The sequence below is a fragment of the Cydia amplana genome, chromosome 17, assembly GCF_948474715.1.
Source record: "Cydia amplana chromosome 17, ilCydAmpl1.1, whole genome shotgun sequence".
Lineage (NCBI taxonomy): Eukaryota > Metazoa > Arthropoda > Insecta > Lepidoptera > Tortricidae > Cydia > Cydia amplana.
Genome location: NC_086085.1, coordinates 6,409,354 through 6,430,473, shown reverse-complemented (window position 1 = coordinate 6,430,473; position 21,120 = coordinate 6,409,354). Strand labels below are relative to the sequence as shown.

General features: G+C 37.0%; 1 protein-coding gene across 1 annotated transcript; it reads left to right on the top strand.

Annotated features, from left to right (window-relative positions):
* The first annotated feature begins 5,498 nt into the window (after window positions 1-5,498).
* On the top strand, window positions 5,499-8,952 carry LOC134656053 (esterase E4-like). The gene is made up of 3 exons (XM_063511570.1): window positions 5,499-5,727; window positions 6,191-7,467; window positions 8,529-8,952. The coding sequence occupies exons 1-3, from the start codon at window positions 5,551-5,553 to the stop codon at window positions 8,950-8,952; spliced, it is 1,878 nt and encodes a 625-aa protein (XP_063367640.1). The 5' UTR covers window positions 5,499-5,550.
* The last annotated feature ends 12,168 nt before the right edge of the window (window positions 8,953-21,120 follow it).

Below are 21,120 nucleotides of genomic sequence, written 5' to 3'. Positions count from 1 at the left end.
ATGTAAGCCAAATTAGCCCCGGCTTGCTTATGGATATGTTTGACGCGCCGCCACTAATACATACATACATATAACCACGCCTATTTTCCGGAGGGGTACACGGATTTCCACTTGCTACGACCCTTTTTCGCTTCCTTCACTTTCATAACATTCCTCATACACGCTCGCCGGTTTAGGGTGCTCTTGACCTGGCCTTTCTTCAGGATTTCCCCGATCTGATCAGAGAAAGTCCACTGTAGTCTACCCCTTTCAACTCCCTCTTCTACTTCTCCATACACTCTCTTTGTTAGCCTTCTTTCACTCATTCTTTCCACGTGTCCAAACCTTCTCAACATATTATTTATGTCCTGTCCATATAACGGCATATATGTATGTAAGCTTAGAATAAATTTAAAAGTGGAAAAATTACTGTCTTTGGTGAGACTTGAACTCACGGCCTCTGGATCGATACTCCAGCGCTCTGCCATCTGAGCCACCAAGACCTCATCCATAGCCAGCAAATCTTTCCACCATAATATGTAGGTCAAGGGGACCCCTTATATATGTATGTAATCAAAATAAAACCCAATAAAATCTTACACAATAATCACGATAAATAATGCATAAGAATTTGTATCTATCGCTGCCCCAATCAAAATGCGGATGAAACCTCAAATTTTAATCCAACAAAACGAATCGGCGAAACAAATCACCGAATAGGTCCAGAGTTACGGCATATAATTAAAAAATATCTGAGTGTTAGCTCACAATTTATTCGAGGTGCCTCTAATTGGTTGAAGCGGTAATTTCCCGTAGGACCGCGGGCGCAAGTTGGGAGATGCAAGTGGAATACATTTTTAAGGAGTGTTTTTAAATGGCAGGGCTGTTCCACAGTTTTTTTATACAGCTCTAGCTCCTGTATTTGCCTAATAAGTGACCTTTTCGTTTTGGAAGAACGTTTTGTAATATTTCTGCGTACGGACGTGCAGAATGTGGAATGAGTTACGGAAAGAGGTATTTTCTTTGCGCTACGAAAAATATAAGCAAAATAAAGTTCTGATTTATATTAATGGTTACAACTTTATGTTCTGGTGAATACATAACGTTTGATTGACGAGATTTCGCCATTACTTACTGGCATTTCAGAGATTCTTCGTTTACAGGTGAAATATTAAATATGGTAACTAACACATTGCGCGTGGGTTTTCGTTGAAATCTTGTTAAAATTTGCACTTGGGTCTCGAATGGGAAGCAACAAACAAACACCGAATTTAAATCCAATCTTGACTTCATAGTTGGGGTAGCTTGTAGGCAACCTTGCCTTACTCTATTTCACGGGAAGTTGTCACCACTGAAGGATTTTAAACAACCACACTGAGTAGCTCATAGGAGTAGGTAATCCAGAATAAGTACCTACCGTTTGTGTCCAATGTAACCTACCCACTGTCTTAATATAAAATGTTTCAAATGTTACCTCCTTAAAGACTAGTGGCGTTATTCATAAACGTCTGCTAACTTAATCAGTTGATGATCGTCGCTTGTTCCTATCTGTCGTTATGCCATAGAGTGGGACGAACGACGATCATCAGCTGATTAATTTAGCAGACGTTTATGAATAACGCCGATATCGTTCTACAATGATTAGAAAAAAAACTCCTAACTTAACCCAACCCCCGTCACCCGATAGTATAATTCTCAAACCGCTTGAATTATTTGCTAATGAGGCTCTCTAATGGGGTTACTTCTGATTACGATTAACCGTTTCTTACGTAATTGGGACTTCTGTTTCTTTGTGAAGATTGGTATAATTTAATAATTGCGTGAGACAGCGGGATTAAATGGGACCGCAATTAAGATATTACTTCGTAATACTTCCCTATAAAGACATAATTAAATGTATTTACTGATTCTTTTGATGCAGCAACGTAGCCTAACTAAATAGTTAACTCTAAAAAATATAGATGGCAGTGTACGCTAGGTTTTTGTAGAAAGTTGTGAATGCGGCGCAGCGCGGGGCGTGCGTCGTCGCTAAAAAAACCCGGACGGTTGAGAGGAAAACAGTCTCGCGGCCCGGACAGTCAAGTGGTTAAAATACGTTACAGCGAAATAGGTAGCAAGTATCTAGAAATTTCTAGAGCCAGATTTTAAATCCGGTTCAACTAGACGATTCTAGAAAAATAATGTGACACCCTAACACCTCGCGGAATTGAATTCCAACTGCCACAATACGTTAGCACGCGAAATATAAATAATATTTGTAACAAGTCGACGGTGAGAAGTAGCGGCGCCATATTTCACGCTGTCCTGACCTGTGTCTACATGGAAACCTACTAAACTGAATATATTCCGCATAAAGAGGCAAGCGGATGCTTTTACATGGTACGATTCGTGGACCTGCAAGTCCTGCAATATGGTTCAGGAGTCGCGTGAACAATTGAACACAGTTGGGTCATATACATTTCATAAAAAGGTCACCTCTGTAGACAAAACAATGGAAAAAAATATTTTATTTTTTTATTTGACATTTAGATTTTATTCTAGAAACATTCTAGGCTAGTATTTTTTATAGATACAATTTTTTTTTCATGTTTGACGATCCTTTTGTGAAATTCTTAGTGTTAAATTTGATTTGTATAATAATCAAATATTATTATGGAATTATAACATCAATAAATTGCTCTGAGAAGCGCCACTTGCACCATTCCACTAACCCGGGGTTAACCGGTTAAACCTGGAGTTACCATGGTTACCAGTACAATTTGACATTGGGTTAACGGTTTAACCGCTTAACCCCGGGTTAGTGGTATGGTGCAAGTGGCCCTTAAGATAATTGACCGAAGCGAAGCGAAGGTCTACGTTTTGACTCGGGCATTTTGCTTTTGTATGTCCGGATGTTCTCCTCTACAGGTCACAATTCTCAACCGATTCTTGTGAAATTTTGTGACCAGATTCTATGAGTAAATTTTTTTTTGTCGATCTCGTTTTTGGAAATTTTCAAAAATGGAGGAGTTGTGATACCTCGCGCTTAAACAAATAGTCGTATCGATATCATAAGAGTATTTTCTTTTTCAGACATATTTACATAGTAAATGGCAAAAAATGCAGAAAAATTGTATTGCTGGTTTAGGCGGTATTTAGATATTTAGTTTGTACTCGAGAATGAGTAGCCGAATTTCGTCATCTTAGCTAATAACTATTATGGCGCGTTTTGTAAACAATCGCTTTTTTTGTTTGCACACAGAAAGTCTGGGTTCGATCCCCAGTAAGACATAACTTTTTGTATTTTTTTTTACTTAAACTTCGTATTTTTTTTAATAAATCAAAATCTTTGTATTGTTGATTGATCAAACCGCTGTGTGGCGCTGTCATCGTGCACGGTCCCAATAAGCTATGCTCGCGAGGTCTACAGCTCACAGAGCCACTAGTATATAATGTTACGATTCATAAGTGCTTGTTGCTAGGCCTACATGAATAAAGTATGTTTTGACTTTGACTTTGACTTTGAAGTTAGTGACCCAAGTATATATAGGTCAGGAGTAGTATGATATCAGGTTTTTCATAGTCTCAAGTACTGAAAAAATGTATCATGCCTTGTGACTTATGTCATGTCAAAATCAGCTAAAGATTCTGTTAAATTTGCGATGTCTACTGGAAAAACGCGAACGAGGTAACCATACAATAAAATATGTATTACCCAGTTAGTCACTGCTGTACAATCGAATTTATGCTCTAATTTTATAACTACATACTGATATAACATAAACCTTGGAATGAACATGTCTCCTCCAAAGAAACGGCATCAAAAACTACCTCTTTTTATGCTATTGCATCTCAGATTAGGTATAGGTCAAACCAATTAGTAAATAAGAACAAAAAAAAACTATACTCATCCTTTTCTTTTGGGTGCTAGTACAATCACCTACAATAATATGTTACTCTTCGGAGGCCGCAAAAATATGTGACGTCTAAAAATAAGCTCGTGTCAGATATTTTCGCGGCCTTCGTTGTGTAACATATTGCAGGTGACTGTACCAGTGTAAGACAAAGTTAGTATGATTCTCTCTGTCTATGTTTGAAATGAGATAGTCCTTTGACAAACTATATATTATATCTTTGATACGGGATTGGGTAACAATGTGTTTAAATATCCACTAATGCGGTCGGAAGCTCTAAAAGCACCCTCGGTCGCCGGACACCAGAAATGTGTCCGCAACGGATTTCTTATGGTAATATATATTTTGCACTCCCTATCTGTGTTATTTCCTCTCCGAGTCCTGTATAATAAAATACGTTTCATATCCATGGTTTTGGGCTCCGCTTTTACCTCCATTATTAATGAATTTCGGATGATTTGCCTTTGAAGCCACGCTGAGAGGCTTTTTAAAACGTGACGAACATTTTGCGATGATACGCGGAAATATGAACGGATTTTCCAACATAATAGGTAGGTATATCTGTATTATTAAGTAGGTAGGTACTTTAATAAAAGTAGAGCGTGATAGTAACAGATAATTACAAGAGAATTCATTAAGGCCTTTTCATCATACTATAAATAATTGATTTAGATTAATGATATCGGGAAATTATGATAAGGTCAAATGTGGCTAATTCGGTCATAGGGCTATTCCTTACACTAGCGTTTTTCTCGAAAAACGAACAAAATTGATAATTTCATCGACAATGCAGCGATTGCTTTTAGTTTCAGCAATCAAAAGCAGATGGGTTTTTCCTGCGATTGAAAATCAAAGAAATGTACGCTCGTAGACGGAATAGTCCCTAGACGGAATTAGCCACATTGACCTTACAGAAATACAGTGATGGTTAACATGTAATAACATGTATTATGGTCTCTTATTATTTGAATTATTTCGCTAGATAATAATAAAGGGCCACTTCCAATTTTCCAAATAGCCTCATAAAACGTGTTACAAGGTTTGTGTATTATTCTAATCGCACTTTATTAAATAATATCAGTAAAACTTCGCTTCGCACCCAATTTCTTCTAAATAGTACCGCTATTATGATACATTCTGATGTTTCCTTTCCAACGAACTAAAATAACTATTTAACTGGAGCTCAAAAATTCGCCCACAGGAATTGTGCCGCGATTGACTCAACTGTACTGCGCGCAAGAGGATTGACATACCTACAGATTTTTATTTTAGCCAATCAAAACTTTTATTGACCAATCGCAACTTTTTTTAATAGTGCGAAATTGTGTACTGGGTAATATTCAAAGCTGTAGGCGGGGTATATTTATGGAGAACGGATAACTTTCAGTTATATGTGTCGGATAAGTATCATTCATATGGACTGTTTTTAAATGTTAAAAACTCTAGAAGACGGAATAGTCCCTATGACGGAATTAGCCACATTGACCTTACCTATAAATTGTGCTTTTGCATCAAAATTTGTGAAGATGACGCAACTAATGGACATTCCATGATTTGGATTAACTTTATCTATGCGGGAGTTCCAAGTGATAAAAAACCTAACACATAATATAATCTCACTATCAGTTAGCAACTGTAATTAGTGATAATAACACTCTAGAATCAGATTTTTAAAAACATGTTACGTTTTATAATAACTAGTTTTTTAGTAACTACTGTATTAGGGAAGACAGAAAAGAAAGTGGTGATTTTAGACGAAGGAGGTGTGGAGGGAGAGAAGTATTGGAACGGTGATTTTTATGAGTTCTATGGAGTACCGTATGCAAGTGTACCGAACGGAAAAAATCGATTCCAGGTTAGTTTGTACTATGTACTAATGTCAAGCTATACGAGTCTATATTACCTTCTGTTGAATCCCTGAATTCGTTCAAAGAACCGTGTTAAACTTCATTGTTGTAAGAGTTAATTATGTATTTAAACGAATACTTACATCAAGGTGCGTAAACAATGCGCAATACTAGAAATATTGCAAAATTGTTAAGGAGAATCAAGTTGAAACCCGAATTCCAATATTAATCAGTAATTTAATCATAACTTTAATCATTTAAGCTAGTTTTTAATTTCTTTTAGTAATACCACTGTATATATCTTGTTTGTAAATAAATGGTTTTATATTTGTACATACTTATCATAACTCATATAAAATATATTTTCATATAAATCATGACTCCAATCGTGGGAACGTATTGGTTTTGCCCTTAATGTCTGCAGACATACCTATCCACATTACTAACTATAAATTTATGTAATTCTTCCAGGCTCCTTTACCACCTGAACCATGGGGGGGAGTAATGACCGCAAAAGTCAGAAGCACAAGATGCTTCCAAACATACCTTACTGGCGGCGATGAAGAACCTATCATCGACGGTGAAGAACAATGTCTTGTTATGAATCTTCTAGTCCCGAAAATTGCCACGGATGATAACTTGGTACCAGTAGTAGTTTATATACACAGCGGAGCATTTTCTGGCGGAAATGGAAACATGGCTCAATTTCATTACCTAGCAAGGCAGGATGTTCTCGTCATCAGTTTCAACTTCAGATTAGGTGTACTAGGATTCGCTTGCCTTGGCAACAAAGAAATACCTGGTAATGCTGGTTTAAAAGATACAGTAGCTGCATTACGGTGGATCAATAAGAACATAGCCAAGTTTGGCGGAGATCCCAAGAAAGTGACTATTGCAGGATTTAGTGTTGGAGCGGCAATGGCAGAACTCGTAGCTCTATCTGATACTACTGATGGTTTAATAGATAAACTTATTCTTGAAAGTGGATCAGCGCTATCTCCTTTTGCTATCAACAGAGATCCAGTTAGCACAGCGAGAAACATGGCGATTGCAGTTGGTTTTAAAGATACAGGAAGTCTAAGAGATTTAACTGAGTTTTATTTAGAAACACCGATCAAGAATTTAACCGCGACTGGTCATAATTTTTTCTTACCCAATAGCACGTTTGGGTTTTCACCTTGCATTGAAAATGTTCACGATGGTATTGAAGCATTCTTAACTGAATCACCATTAGACATTATGAAAAAGGGTAAAAATAAACAGCTGGCCGTTTTGACTGGTTTCGCTAATATGGAAGGACTAAGCAGATCTATTAAATTTGACGAATGGAGCGAGAAAATGAACGAGAAATTCGATGAATTTTTACCCGCCGACTTAGTAATTAACGATAGTAAGCTAAAAGAGAGTTTTATCAAGGAAATAAAAGATAGATATTTCAAAGGCGAAGAAGTATCCCATGATACATTACAAAGTTATGTTGATTACTTTTCTGATTCGATGTTTAAGTATTCAATCTTGAAATCAGCTAAATTACACGCAAAAAGGACAGAGAGGCCTCTGTTTTTATATGAATTTTCATACGTTGGCGATTTGAATGCCAAGCATTTTTTCTGGGACAAAATAACAGGAGCTACTCACAGAGATCAGACGGCATACATTTTGGATTTCTACGGTTTTACGAATAAGGATAGTGACCTCACCACGAGAGACCGGATGACTATGATGTGGGCTGATTTCATTAAATATGAGTAAGTATCCCGTTAAAATTACACTTACTTATTATAAAAATAATCAATTCAGACATCGCGGTTTGTGATAGGTACTTCAAGGAGTTCTTCATGTGGGTGAATGCTAGACTGCTAGTACAGTAAAGTTGGTTAACAGCGACTATGACTGCTAGAGATGATGTTTTCTTACGAATTATAACTGCTGATATATTGCATTTACATCTAGGAAGAGTTCGAGAGACATATGCAGAAACTTGAATAATTTTATTTAAAAAAATTACATAGTTTATATTTTTAATCAGCATTCCAATATTAGGTACCTAACAATTCAGGAATTCCAAAAATGGAATAGGTATTTTTTTTTGTATTTGGCACTATTTTCATAAATTCGTTAAAGTCTTCCACCATGCATCACATTCCGTCCAAGCTTGATTCTTTGCTGTTATTTGATTGACTCAGAAATTTGAATCTACCTACATAAATATTCTACGTCAGTCGGATTCCGGGAAGTCGAATTGAAATTCAAAATTTTCTGGAACACTGCACAGACCAGGAGTACTTTTGTTCACTCACATGGATGCTTCCAGAAAGAGACCATTCAATTGGAAACCTCTGTTTGACCCAAACTGCATAAACGAATTGTCCTGCCCTGTATAGGTTCAGAATTATTGAGATAAGAGGCAAACTCTATTTGTACACATAAATTTATTAGAAAAAAAATACAGCTAAAATATCTAACCGTTAACAATGCCAAAAACGCGTATGACGTACTCGGCCATGTAGCTTCATGTTTTCAAGTGAGGTCTATACTTATTTTTTTATCTATTTTGAATGTTTGATAGAGTTATAATAGTACAGAAGTCATAGGAAAAATATCGGAAAAAACTATCCGTAAATTTAAAATACAAGTTGTGATTTCACTAGGAAATGAAGCTGGTAAACATTTTGTTTGAGAAATACCGGCTGTTTACTAAGATCATTACCGGTGTGCATTCCTTAGTTAACTTTAATTTACCTACTCATAAGTACCTACATGCTAGAGTTTATTGCACCCCTCTCCATACCTTGTTTTATTTTTCCAGGAACCCGACAGCTTATGAAAGTCAATTGATTGAAACCAAATGGAAACCTTACACAAATGACGATCGTAACTATTTAAAAATTGATAACGAACTAGTTATGGAAAAAAACCTTTTTGAAGATGCATTCAATTTCTGGAGCAAGGTTTATGATAAACATTATTGGAACCCTAAAGCACCAAAAATAGTAATCGAAGAACCGAAGCTTGTAAAGAAAACCGAAGATGAAATAAAAGATGATACGACTAAACCGAATAGTGACAAAGTTGCAGAAGTAAAGACATACAAAACTCTTTTACGGGAACCTGTCAAATATGAACCGAAAGTTTCAGATAACGAACAAGAATCAAGTCCACCAGAAGCCGAGTCTGTGTCAAACACTGAAGAACCCGTGCTAGAAAACAAGAATTCTAAAACAGAACTTTAAATAAATACAAACATGTGAAACATGCTCAGTCATTTTTATTGCAATTACACCAAAGGACCAATTGCAATATGTAAGTAGATAACCTCAAAAACCAGCAAACAACTCCGTTATTTATTTAAATCCGTCACAGCTTTTTTTTAAGTATATTACATACTTAACAAGAATAAGTGCATATATGTAAATTGTTATCCATCGTAGATATTTGAAGGGAGCCCCTTGTTTGGAGGTGTCAGTCACACTGCTATACCGATGCCGATCAAGTAACAACTTGTAGCGTTTTATTACATTTTTTTTTACTATTTTTATTGGGAAAATATTAAGCGAATTACCATTACAAAAAATTAACGAAATTATTAAAAAAAAAGGCGTGAACATCAAACAACTAAGTATAAGGTTATAACAGTAACTAAAGACATAAAATTAACTAATTGTACCAAATTTGCAATGATCACTGATTACATCACAGTTTAGAATTCTAACAAAAAAAAAGTTTAGTGCAACACTTGAGTTTTTTTTATAAACATGCCATGTAAAATTTTACTTTTCGTATTTAGCGATTAAATAGAGTTCCTTGAAAAAAAATCGGCATATTAGTTAGGTAGTAAAAGTATCGTGTATTTTGTGCGCATTAATGATTTTTTTTATATTCTTACGTGTTTGCATTTTATTGAGTATGCGTACATGTACTGAATAAAAACAAGGAATGTATATGACACGGCAATGACAACCGAAAAAATAAACAGCTAAATTCTAAAACTAACTTGAAATTACTGAAAACTGCACAAATTATAGAAAAATACCCCGTCCAACGATACCTACAGGGATTTACTTTAGACCACAAAACAACCTAAAGCAACACAAGGGTTAATACAGTACAGAAAGCGGCGTTTTGAATTTTTCAATAAGGAATATCGATCTTGAGGGGAGAGTCAAAATCGACAAGGGGCGGAAAAAATAAATGTGCGATATTTTGCGCTCCAGCGCGTGCCAGTGACTTGTGTTTGTAACGAGGAAGAAACTCATACGACCATGTTTTTAAGCTTTATTGCAATGGTACAAGGCCCACAACAGGTTAACATGACCACAGTAAAAACCCGTTGAAGCGCAAATTATTTCGTAGTGTTCATTCAATTTCTCCGCAGCTGATTGGATAAACAACTATAGAAATTGGAATATCGGAATATCTACAAAGATGCAAAAAGAGAGGTTTTTAGTTGATAGTAGGACACATACAACATTGAATAGACTCATAAAATCAATTCAGAGTTGCCTTAACTAGGTAGGTACTTACTTCAATACTATTTATTCCTGATTTTTGAGGGCAGTATTCTTGTTTTTGTATTACCGCAAATAGCAAGATGTCCACTTTGGCTTTATTTAATGCATTGACAATAGAATATGTTTGCCAGTAACATTACCGCTACACATTTACAACACACGTTAACCATTTACCATACTGCAACCTGTAACAAAAATATAAGACGAAAACCTCTCCTAGTACTTATATCCTTTGCATTGCACACAGTCATTATTGATTTAAATTGAAGTTATAATCCATTCATCTTAAACAATTCAACATAATACATTATCATTATAACAGTTGAGTTCCTTTAACACAATTTCCTGATCGGTAAATATTATATCCACGTCAATCTAAGTCTAAACTTTCCAATGTTCCACCTGAACCAAATCAAATATTTGCACCCTTAATAATACACTTTCCATTCAATCCCAATGTATACAAAACGTCAAATTTAAATGGTGGAAGTGAACCTCTAGACGACCGCTTGACGGATGATCGTTGCAAAATATTGTCCCTATTGAAGGGTTCGACGCAACTCTAGTCTTTATTAACATTTGTTATAAACTACAATGAAACACGAAATCACCAGCTAAGCAAGACCTCTTGATTGCAGCTTTCCTTATACAATTTCCGACGCTCAAATGCCAGATTAGGCTGGACGTCAGATGGTATAGAAGGTTCAGAATGGAGTGAATTAAAGCGTTCCAGATGACGAGAGATTTTGTATAATGTATCCAAGAGGCACAGGTGACAACGTAGATAAACGAAGCCTATTTATAAGTGTCAAAGTCACAACTTGCGCGAAGAAAAATGAAATGTTGTGACAGTCATTATGAGGCTGTGTATTTTGGGGTTTCTAAAGAGTTTTATCTATTCAGTCAAGTTTATTTGCGGGAGGAAATTAAGTAATGGGATCTTAAAGAAGACTGTCTTTGAAAATGCCTTTGAAGTAAATTTACTTAACCAGTGGCCAGTACCTAATCATACAGAGTAGTTACATTAAGTAGACTAACGCTAACCATCCTTAGTAAATTAAGTAATTATCACTACCTCGAATAACCCGAACAGGAATGTTCGGCACTCCATCCACGTTGTCACTCGATCGACGGCATCCGATACTATACAGGATGACTCGAATAGTTCCCATAGTTCACATTTTCGATATCCTATAATTTTGAAGAAGAATTTAGGGGAGACTGAGGTATGTTATGATGATGTGCGGATATTAAGCGTGTGTTGTGAATGTGAAGGTATTAGGACATTTTCGGTCGTAAAGGGGGTTGATGCAATGATATTTAGTTGGAATTTGGGATGGTTCCATTTCCGTCATTAAAGTTTTGGTATTTGAATGTATGACATTTGACAGAATGACCTTTGTACCTAGACTTAGCCTGAAATAGCGAAATCTGGCCCTGACACTGCCATGAGTATGGTTGTCTATTGTTTGTCCGAAAATTGTATGAAATAATACTCATATGCCATAATTTTATTTGCCCGAATTTGCTTTGCCCGAATTGCTTGTTTACCATAACAATGATGTGACATACTCTTTGTTTACCCGATTATTAGATTCCAGAACGTACGAGTGCCATACGTGTTGTTATCCATATTATTAATTGTAATAATACTATTTAACAGAATATTTAAACGCCATACTAAATAATGGTTTTCCCCGAATCAGAACCAGAAAAAAAACGAAAACAAACATTAAATCGTACAAATAAAATCAATGAGATATTATGTAACAAAAACGAATATACAAAAGAAGAATTTTTGCGTGCTTTTTAGCATCGAATTTGTATCTACACTGAGTGGCTGCGTTGTGGCACACTACAATAAATACATTGATTATTATATATTACAATTGTTTTTATTTATAATACCTACCTACCTGTCACTATAATTCTGGCATTTTTACCCTAAGAGCCGGAGCAAGGCGCGCAAAAAAAAAAGACCTAACATCGAAGTCTAAGGCTTAGACTTCTGTACCTAACCTATCCGAGTCGGAGTGCCCCGGAAAGTCTTGCTCGCTCGCTTCGCTCGCTCGCTTGTTCGCAGTTGTAACCTAACCTAACCTACTTTCTGGTAGCCGTTTTATATTGTAGGAGGTCACAGTTCTAACCTAACCTAACCTAAGTAGGTACCTAAGTAACCAGTAACCAGAAAGTTCTGGGAAGCAATTTGAATGGCAAATGTTATTATAGCTAGTGATAATTATGGCTTACAATGATGATGACAAATGATATTATTGAAATTGATTTTATGGGAAACAAAGTTTCTGGCATGTGACTAATATAGTAAGCAATAAGTATTGCATATGTAATTATGGGAAACAATATAATGGCTGTTGACTATTATGGCAAATAAAATTATGGCAAATGAAATTCTGGCAAGTGGGTGTATACCCATGAGTATAAACCTACTTGTATATTATAGGTAATGAATAAGAAAAAGCTGTATGAAGATAGACGCCTGAAACAGGGAATCAAAGTTCAGGCACATGTAAACCATCACTATTTTTAAGTCTTTGTTTTATATGAATGTAACCACGAATTATGTGTTTTTAAATAAATTATGTTTATGTAATGTTATGTTTATTTACTTTTACGATTTGGTTCTGGAGGAGAATGTAATCTATGAACCCTTTGCACTTGTCAAACACGGCGAGATTTTTTTAGGATCAGCCTATATTTGTACCGTTAGCAAATTCCACAATAGCCTTAGCTGGGTAAACCTAGGCGTTTCGGGAACGTGCTCTTGCTTGCCTATTGGTAGCGTTCGCAAATGCCTAGAAATGACGGAAAATGTATGTATCTAAATACGTAAAGCTAAGAAAATGTCTATTAATGCTTATTTTGCCTCCCGTTTTATTATAAATATAACAGTCAATAGTTTAAGCCAGTTGATTAAGCTTACACGACTTCCCCCACATTCTTGAAGCGTTAAAATTTATTTAAAAAACCGCAAAAAATCTTAAAGAAATCGATCTCCTAAATTCCTTCGCGGATGACTGCGCAATTACAAATATCGCTTTAAGCGGTTGTTTCCTTACCGCGCATTTTTTGAGTCTTGGAAGACAATTCAAACATCAATCTTAACATACAAATGATATCTGAATCATGTCACTTCGTTCTCATTCACTTGTGCGTCTCGCTCGTGCCAATACATGTACGAGCGAAGTGTATGCGCAAATGATAACTGAATGACATTATTTAGATATAATTTTTATGTAAAGTGTACATTCGTATTGGCATGAGCGTGCACGCTCTACCATGACGTCAACCGTCATACATTTTACATGGGGTAAAAAATGTATGGCGGCTGGGTTCAGGGGCACGCTCGAAGCGTTCCGTGGCGCTTGGGATTGTCTTTGAGTTAGTGTTGTAAAAAAATGTACGTAATTCTTGTAGCCTGATGATGATAATAAGCAAGACATCAAAATCCAATAAAACAGGCACGTAATGATTCTTTCACGTTTACCATACGAAATAAACCGCACAGATTATCTGAAATGCGACTAACGCAGCGTTAGTCGCACAAACCAACCAGCACCCTTACCATCGCTTTCACCGCGCCGGAAAATTCCTATTCGAGAGCTATAAATCAGTTTTCCGTTTATTAAAACACCCCTGCGGCACCACGACCCCTAAGTCATTGGGGTTGTTACCAGTAAGGACTCCTAATATAACATATAACGGCCTTCCGACTCCGCATTGTCCACCATCGACAGTGGTTTAACTTCAACATTGAACCTAGAGTAGTCGCAATCATGATACGGTTTTAGTCTTTTATTTATGACAAAGGGTGTGGCCGCTACTAACAATGCTTATTTGAGCTCGCTACAATAGGCTACATGACTAATTTTCATTTATGGTATCAATCGATCGGGTTTGTTTTTAGGATCAAATGTCTATATGGGACCCATTGCATTAAAGTAACACAAAAGTCAGAAATTGTACTCAAAGGCCGACAGTCGCACTTCACTCGCGAAACGCCTTGTAAATACAAAATGATTAGGGAACGTGACGTCAAGGTCTCTGGGAGCCCATCTTGTAGTATGGACAAAACAAGAAAATTGCGTTTTTGTCGGTGAAATATTGCGTTTATGTACATAGTTGCTATACAATATTTTTTTGGATGAAATGTAAGGAATCGAATGGTACCCTTACTTTTATCGTTTTTGGAAGTAAAAAAAAAACTTAAATTTTGAAACTTTCAGGTCCTGTATTTTTGTAATTTTTCAATATTTTATTTTAATATTCACATTATTGTGATAAATTGCTCGTTTGCTATCTATTTTAATCGATTTTCCCCCGATCGATCCCTATATCAAGATTTCCTTAAAAGGGGTTCTTAAAACAAATCTTTAATACACAGATGTATAATGGAGTCAAAACTAGCCTCTGCCCGCGTAAGTAGAAGTCGTTATATAAGTACCTACTTATTGTGTGATTGAAAGTTTATACGTACCGAGATATAAACTTTCAATCACATTTTCATCCCTGTATTTGATAGAATCTAAGTAGGTATCGAAAGGTTTATCATATATTTCAAAGTAATCTCCTTATAAGTATTTAAAAATGTAATTTAATTTTTTATTTGCACTTAGATATATTATTTTTGTACTCAGTTTAAACTCTAGCGTTTGCCGAGACTAGTCATAAGGCGTAAATACATGGGGTTTTAAAAAAGCTTTAATTTAATTACCTTTTTTCAATAAACTTCCATTTCACCATCCCTATCCGGAACGCGCCCCCGTCATCCCTGCAGCTGGGGGCGTGTAGTGCTCTTTTTAATCTGTGGCCTTAATCTTCGCCGGAACTGTTCCCGGATAAACGCTGCATTGTCGACCGCAAGGGGACTCAATGTTTGGACGATATATTTTGTGTCTGAAAATAAACAGAAAAATATGTGGCAATAGATTATTTTTTAAGATTTACTGTGTTTGAATAACGCTTTTAAGAAGTTTCCTGGGGGTATATAACATCTGCCTGTAATTTTCAGTAGGTAGTAGGTATTTGGCAATCTTAAAAATATAGTTTTTTGTTATAGGTAGGTACTTAAAAGACAGTTTATTTAGATTTATTTAATGCCTTTTCATATTATTTTTACTGTTCGCGGATAAACGCTGCATTGTCGACCGCAAGGCGACAACAACATTTTGACTAAAATTCCAATATCTGTCTGTCCCCAAGGTTGTCTGGAAGAGATCGCTTTTTAGCGATAAGATATGTTATTACCTATTTCTAATATTCTTCTAAATTGTTGTTGTTGTAGAATAGAATAGAATACCTATGCTTTATTCAAAAAGGCTTAATTTAAACTTAACTAATAACACTGACATAGATTGGTTATAAAGCGTTCCTGAAATGGTCTCCACTCAGCTTCATGTCAAGGAACCTTTGAAGTCCCCAACGGTCTTCCGTAGAAACCTTTTCGAGAGAGCGCAACTATAAGCTATAGAATTTAAATTAAATATAATACTACAGCTATACAAATTAAATTAAATATAATTTTAGTTTATATCATAGTTTGAGCTCATGGACATGTGTATTCTTCCCATCCTAACCTACGGAGCACAGACTTGGTCCTTGACAAAAGTTCAAAAATCCACCCTCAGGGTTTGTCAACGCGCCACGTAGTATTCTCGGCGTGAAGTTAACCCATCGCATCAGAAACACAATACTACGCTCCAAAACCCAAATAGCTGACGTGGCTGAAACAGCCGCCAAGCTGAAGTGGGACTGGGCAGGACACGTTTGCCGTATGCCAGATGACTTGTGGGCTAAATCAACCACCAATTGGGCCCCACAAAATCGAACTCGAGGTCGCGGAAAACCTCGACGGCATTGGCGGGATGACCTCGACGCCTTTGACAGGAACTGGTGGGAGACGGGTCAAGACCGGGATACGTGGAAAGGGAGGAGGGAGGCCTTTGCCCAGCAGTGGGACACTCTAGGCTCATATAAATAAATAATAACAAATAATAATAATAATTTCAGTCGGCTCACAAAAGTCCTTAACAGTCTTTTGTCAGGAGGCAACAAAGTGCGCGCCTTCAACGCCTGGGTAATGCCCCTACTCACATATTCCTTTGGCATACTAAGGTGGACTCAGACCAAGCTGGACGCCCTGGATCGGAGGGTCCGATCACTGCTCACCACACATCGCATGCTACACCCACGCTCGTCAGTTATGAGATTGTACATCCCACGGAAATGTGGTGGCCGAGGCTTCCTAAACGCCAAGGATCTCCACAACCGCGAGGTGTACAATCTCAGGAATTATTTCCTTAACAACGAGTGTGGGATGCATCGTGATGTGGTGGCAGTAGACAGGAACCTCACGCCGCTCTCCTTGGCAAACGAGAACTGGCGCAAACCTGTGGTACTAAGTACTGCGGATCGCAAGGCGGCATGGGAGAGTAAGGTGCTACACGGGCGGTTCTACAAGGCCCTCACGGGACCCGATGTGGACCTGCTCGCGTCGGTGAACTGGTTACGATTCGGGGACCTCTTCGGAGAAACCGAGGGTTTTGCCTGTGCAATTGCGGACGAAGTAATGATGACGAACAACTATCGGAAATATATCCTGAAGGACGGTACGGTCGACATTTGTCGGGCATGCCGCCGTCCCGGAGAGTCACTCAGGCATATCATTTCCGGTTGTTCTCATCTTGCTAACGGCGAGTACTTGCACAGACATAATCTCGTAGCCAGGATTATTCACCAGCAGCTTGCTCTTCTATACGGTCTTGTGGACCGCGAAGTACCGTACTACAAGTATTCACCTGTGCCAGTTCTCGAGAATGGTCGTGCCACGCTCTATTGGGATCGATCTATTATCACTTACAGGACTATTGTAGCCAATAAGCCTGACATTGTGATAATAGATCGAGCGCAACGCCGGGCCGTGCTCGTTGACATCACCATCCCCCATGATCTCGTGAAAGCCGAGAAGGACAAGTCCAGTAAGTACCTAGACTTGGCTCACGAGATAACCGCCGTGTGGGATGTTGATTCGACGATCATTGTCCCGATAGTTGTTTCAGCGAACGGTCTAATAGCGAAGAGTCTCGACCAACATCTTGAGAGACTCTCGCTAGGTGGTTGGATCAAGGGCCAGATGCAGAAGGCGGTGATCTTGGACACGGCGCGGATAGTCCGCCGGTTCCTCTCTCTGCGGCCCTGACCACCGGTAGCTTGGGCCCTGCCTCGCTGCCGGCGGCATCCTAGGTTAGGTTTTTTATAATGTGTTTATATGTATTTTTTATGGTTTTGTAAGTGTTTTTATATTTTACTTTTATACTCATATTATAAATAACCTAACGTAAGAGGAAAAATAAATAAAGGAATAATAATTTTAGTTAAATTTTTTATCTGTTTATATGGTGCCAATTAAAACAATAGCTAATCATCGTGCGCCACAGCAATTTGTCTTATAAATATTTTAAATATCCCTTAGTAATTTACACAGCACCCTAATGGCTCTCAAAAACCGTTCAATTACGACCCTGTCACACACAATGCCTATAAAATGATTGCTTGAGCCTATGCCTCAGTGGCGAGCGGCCAACAAAGAATAAATGATTTGATTGGAAAATTCAACTTATACCGTCCTGTTGTATAAATGTGGTTTGTTCATCAATTTTGCCGTCATCAGAAGTTGGCAGACGCTTTTTTGATGAAAAAACGGACGAATGTTTTGATAGAACACGATATTGTGTTCGGCCAATTTTAGGAAAAAGGTACCTATATGTCTGCGGTTTTGAAATGAAATGAAATCTTTTATTTCAGGCAACTAGTGGCCCATACATAAATACCTTAAAACTAGCATACATAATTACCTATATTATTATAAAAAATTAAAAAAATAAACATTAAAAAATCACATTATGATTGCGATGCATTACGCAACCCCGCAGTGTCAGGGAGGGAGGGAGGGGTTTTATCGATGCTACTCTAAATTAAATGTACGAGTATGTCAAAGAATTGATAAGAGTACTTAGGCGTAGGTTAGACCTAGCTAGATCATTTTTTCGCCCCTCAAAAGCCAATAGCTAATTTCATCGAAATTAATTTAATTTAATTTCGTGAAAGTTTAAATCAGTGTTATTGTTAGAGCCGTTTCCGAGATCCCCGAAATATATATATATATATATATATATATATAAACTAGCGACCCGCCCCGGCTTCGCACGGGTTAACAAAATATACATAAACCTTCCTCTTGAATCACTCTATCTATTAAAAAAAACCGCATCAAAATCCGTTGCGTAGTTTTAAAGATCTAAGCGTACAGACAGACAGGAAAGCGACTTTGTTTTATACTATGTAGTGATAAATAAATATACAAGAATTGCTCGTTTAAAGGTATAAGATAAGTCAATTGTCTTCCTAATTCGGGTCGAGGTTTAGCATTAGCACGTGTATCCTCAACTCGAGGGAAATCAACTGCCAATGCCAGTTGACTCGGCCTGGTTTAACAGGTTAATTAATTGAGATCTAAGGGCCTTAGGGCTCATTAAGTGTTCCTGGAAGTCTTCAAAGAGTCAGACAAGCGTAGGCGTAGCACTAGTAATAGGTACAGATTGCTTCCTAACTAGATTACACATTACACACATATACCCAATTTGTCATACCGTATTCTCGCTGTAGGTCAAACGTCAAACACATTTCATAAAAAGGTGTCCTCTGTGGACAATTCTCAAAAACCTGGGTACACAAGTCCGATATTCTTCATTTTTTGACGATAAGCAATTAAAGTTTGGTTTTAAATGGATTTGTCGTACAATTTCCATTCTGATAGTTAACTCCCCATTCCATAAACGATATTTTTACCTAAATGGTTAATTGAGAGTATTCTCTAGAAATGCTATAAAAATTATACATAGTCATGTTAAAAAAAAACACATGTAAGTATGTTACTTTCCTCGGATTCGAAACGAAAAGTAGAGTGTTTCGGGTGAAAGGCATCATTTCAGCCACGGACTATTGGCGCTCTCACTGCGTTTGAGCGCCCAACTACCTCGGCTGAAATTAGTGCCTTTGATTTGATCCCTTGGTTATCAATCTACCTACTATTTCTTCTTCTTTCCTTTTAGGCCTGCGGCGTCGTGTGCGTATATGCGGAGTCCATCTGGATTAGTCTATGACCAGTAAGATACAAATTAATTAGGAGAATTAAGGGTCTATAAATGAAAAGGGTCTCTTCCCGAGACTATGCTGCTTTTTATTTACTTACCTACTTAATAAGTTATTTATTTAGTTACAAAATATATCAGAAAGTCTAATTGACAAAGGTCGTTTTCTTTGTCAATTAGACTTTCTCTTATTTCAAACTAAATAATTATCTACACTAAAAAACTTCGTACGCTTAAACCGCTCACAATGGTATGTAATACCCAGCTGCAAAAGTGCACTTCATGAATGTCCATGCAATTTTGCAGCTCGTTGTATATAATTAATTTAATATCTGGGATGCCGAGCTTTGCTCGGTAAACATATAGAAACTCAAGAATTAGCGTTTTCCCAGAGATAAGACCTAGCTAGATCGATTTTTTGCCCCCGAAACCCCCCATATACCAAATTTCATCGAAATCGTTAGAGCCGTTTCCGAGATCGCCGAAATATATATACATATAAATATATATATATATATATATATATATATATAAATAAATAAATATACAAGAATTGCTCGTTTAAAGGTATTAGATAGATAGATTATCAATGTACTGTCCTGTTATACCTGTTATCTGTGATGGTGAAACAAACTTGAACCTTTAAACAGGGATCGGATACCGGTATTTTTTGTATGGGAACGGAAACGGTATTTTTTCGTTCTTTGCTAATTACTTCATTTCTAATTGGGCAATCGAATAATACGAAGTCGTTACCTAAACACACAACTGAGTCCTACATTTCGAGTATAAAATAATTCTAAAAATATGGTTATTTTTAAGTCTTTGCAAAAAACCGGTTCCGATCCCTGCCTTTAAATACTTATTAACTTAAATAATTATTCGGTCGAAAAATTTCCAATTAATTTGAATGGCATGCATTTCCTCTCTGTGAAAAAATAATAATTGTTATTTATTATTAGGTAAGTACTTAGGTACCTATATGGGAAAATTAGGACTATTTAAGAAAAAAACAACTCATTAAATTACAACAGCGCCAAGGTGTGGCTGAGTATAAGTTTTAGCTAAGACTAGCTGATACCTATGAAACTTTATTAAATTGAATCCTCACCCTTTAACTTTTTGTTAAAAGGGAAATCCTTTGACACAACATCTTCTTTTATCAAAAAAAAGCGGCCAAGTGCGAGTCGGACTCGCCCATGAAGGGTTCCGTATTTAGGCGATTTATGACGTATTAAAAAAAAACTACTTGCTAGATCTCGTTCAAACCAATTTTCGGTGGAAGTTTACATGGTAATGTACATCATATATTTTTTTTAGTTTTATCATTCTCTTATTTTAGAAGTTACAGGGGGGGACACACACATTTTACCACTTTGGAAGTGTCTCTCGCGCAAACTATTCAGTGTAGAAAAAAATGATATTAGAAACCTCAATATCATTTTTGAAGACCTATCCATAGATACCCCACACGTATGGGTTTGATGAAAAAAAAAATTTTGAGTTTCAGTTCGAAGTATGGGGAACCCCAAAAATTTATTGTTTTTTTTTCTATTTTTGTGTGAAAATCTTAATGCGGTTCACAGAATACATCTACTTACCAAGTTTCAACAGTATAGTTCTTATAGTTTCGGAGAAAAGTGGCTGTGACATACGGACGGACAGACAGACGGACAGACGGACAGACGGACAGACAGACAGACAGACAGACATGACGAATCTA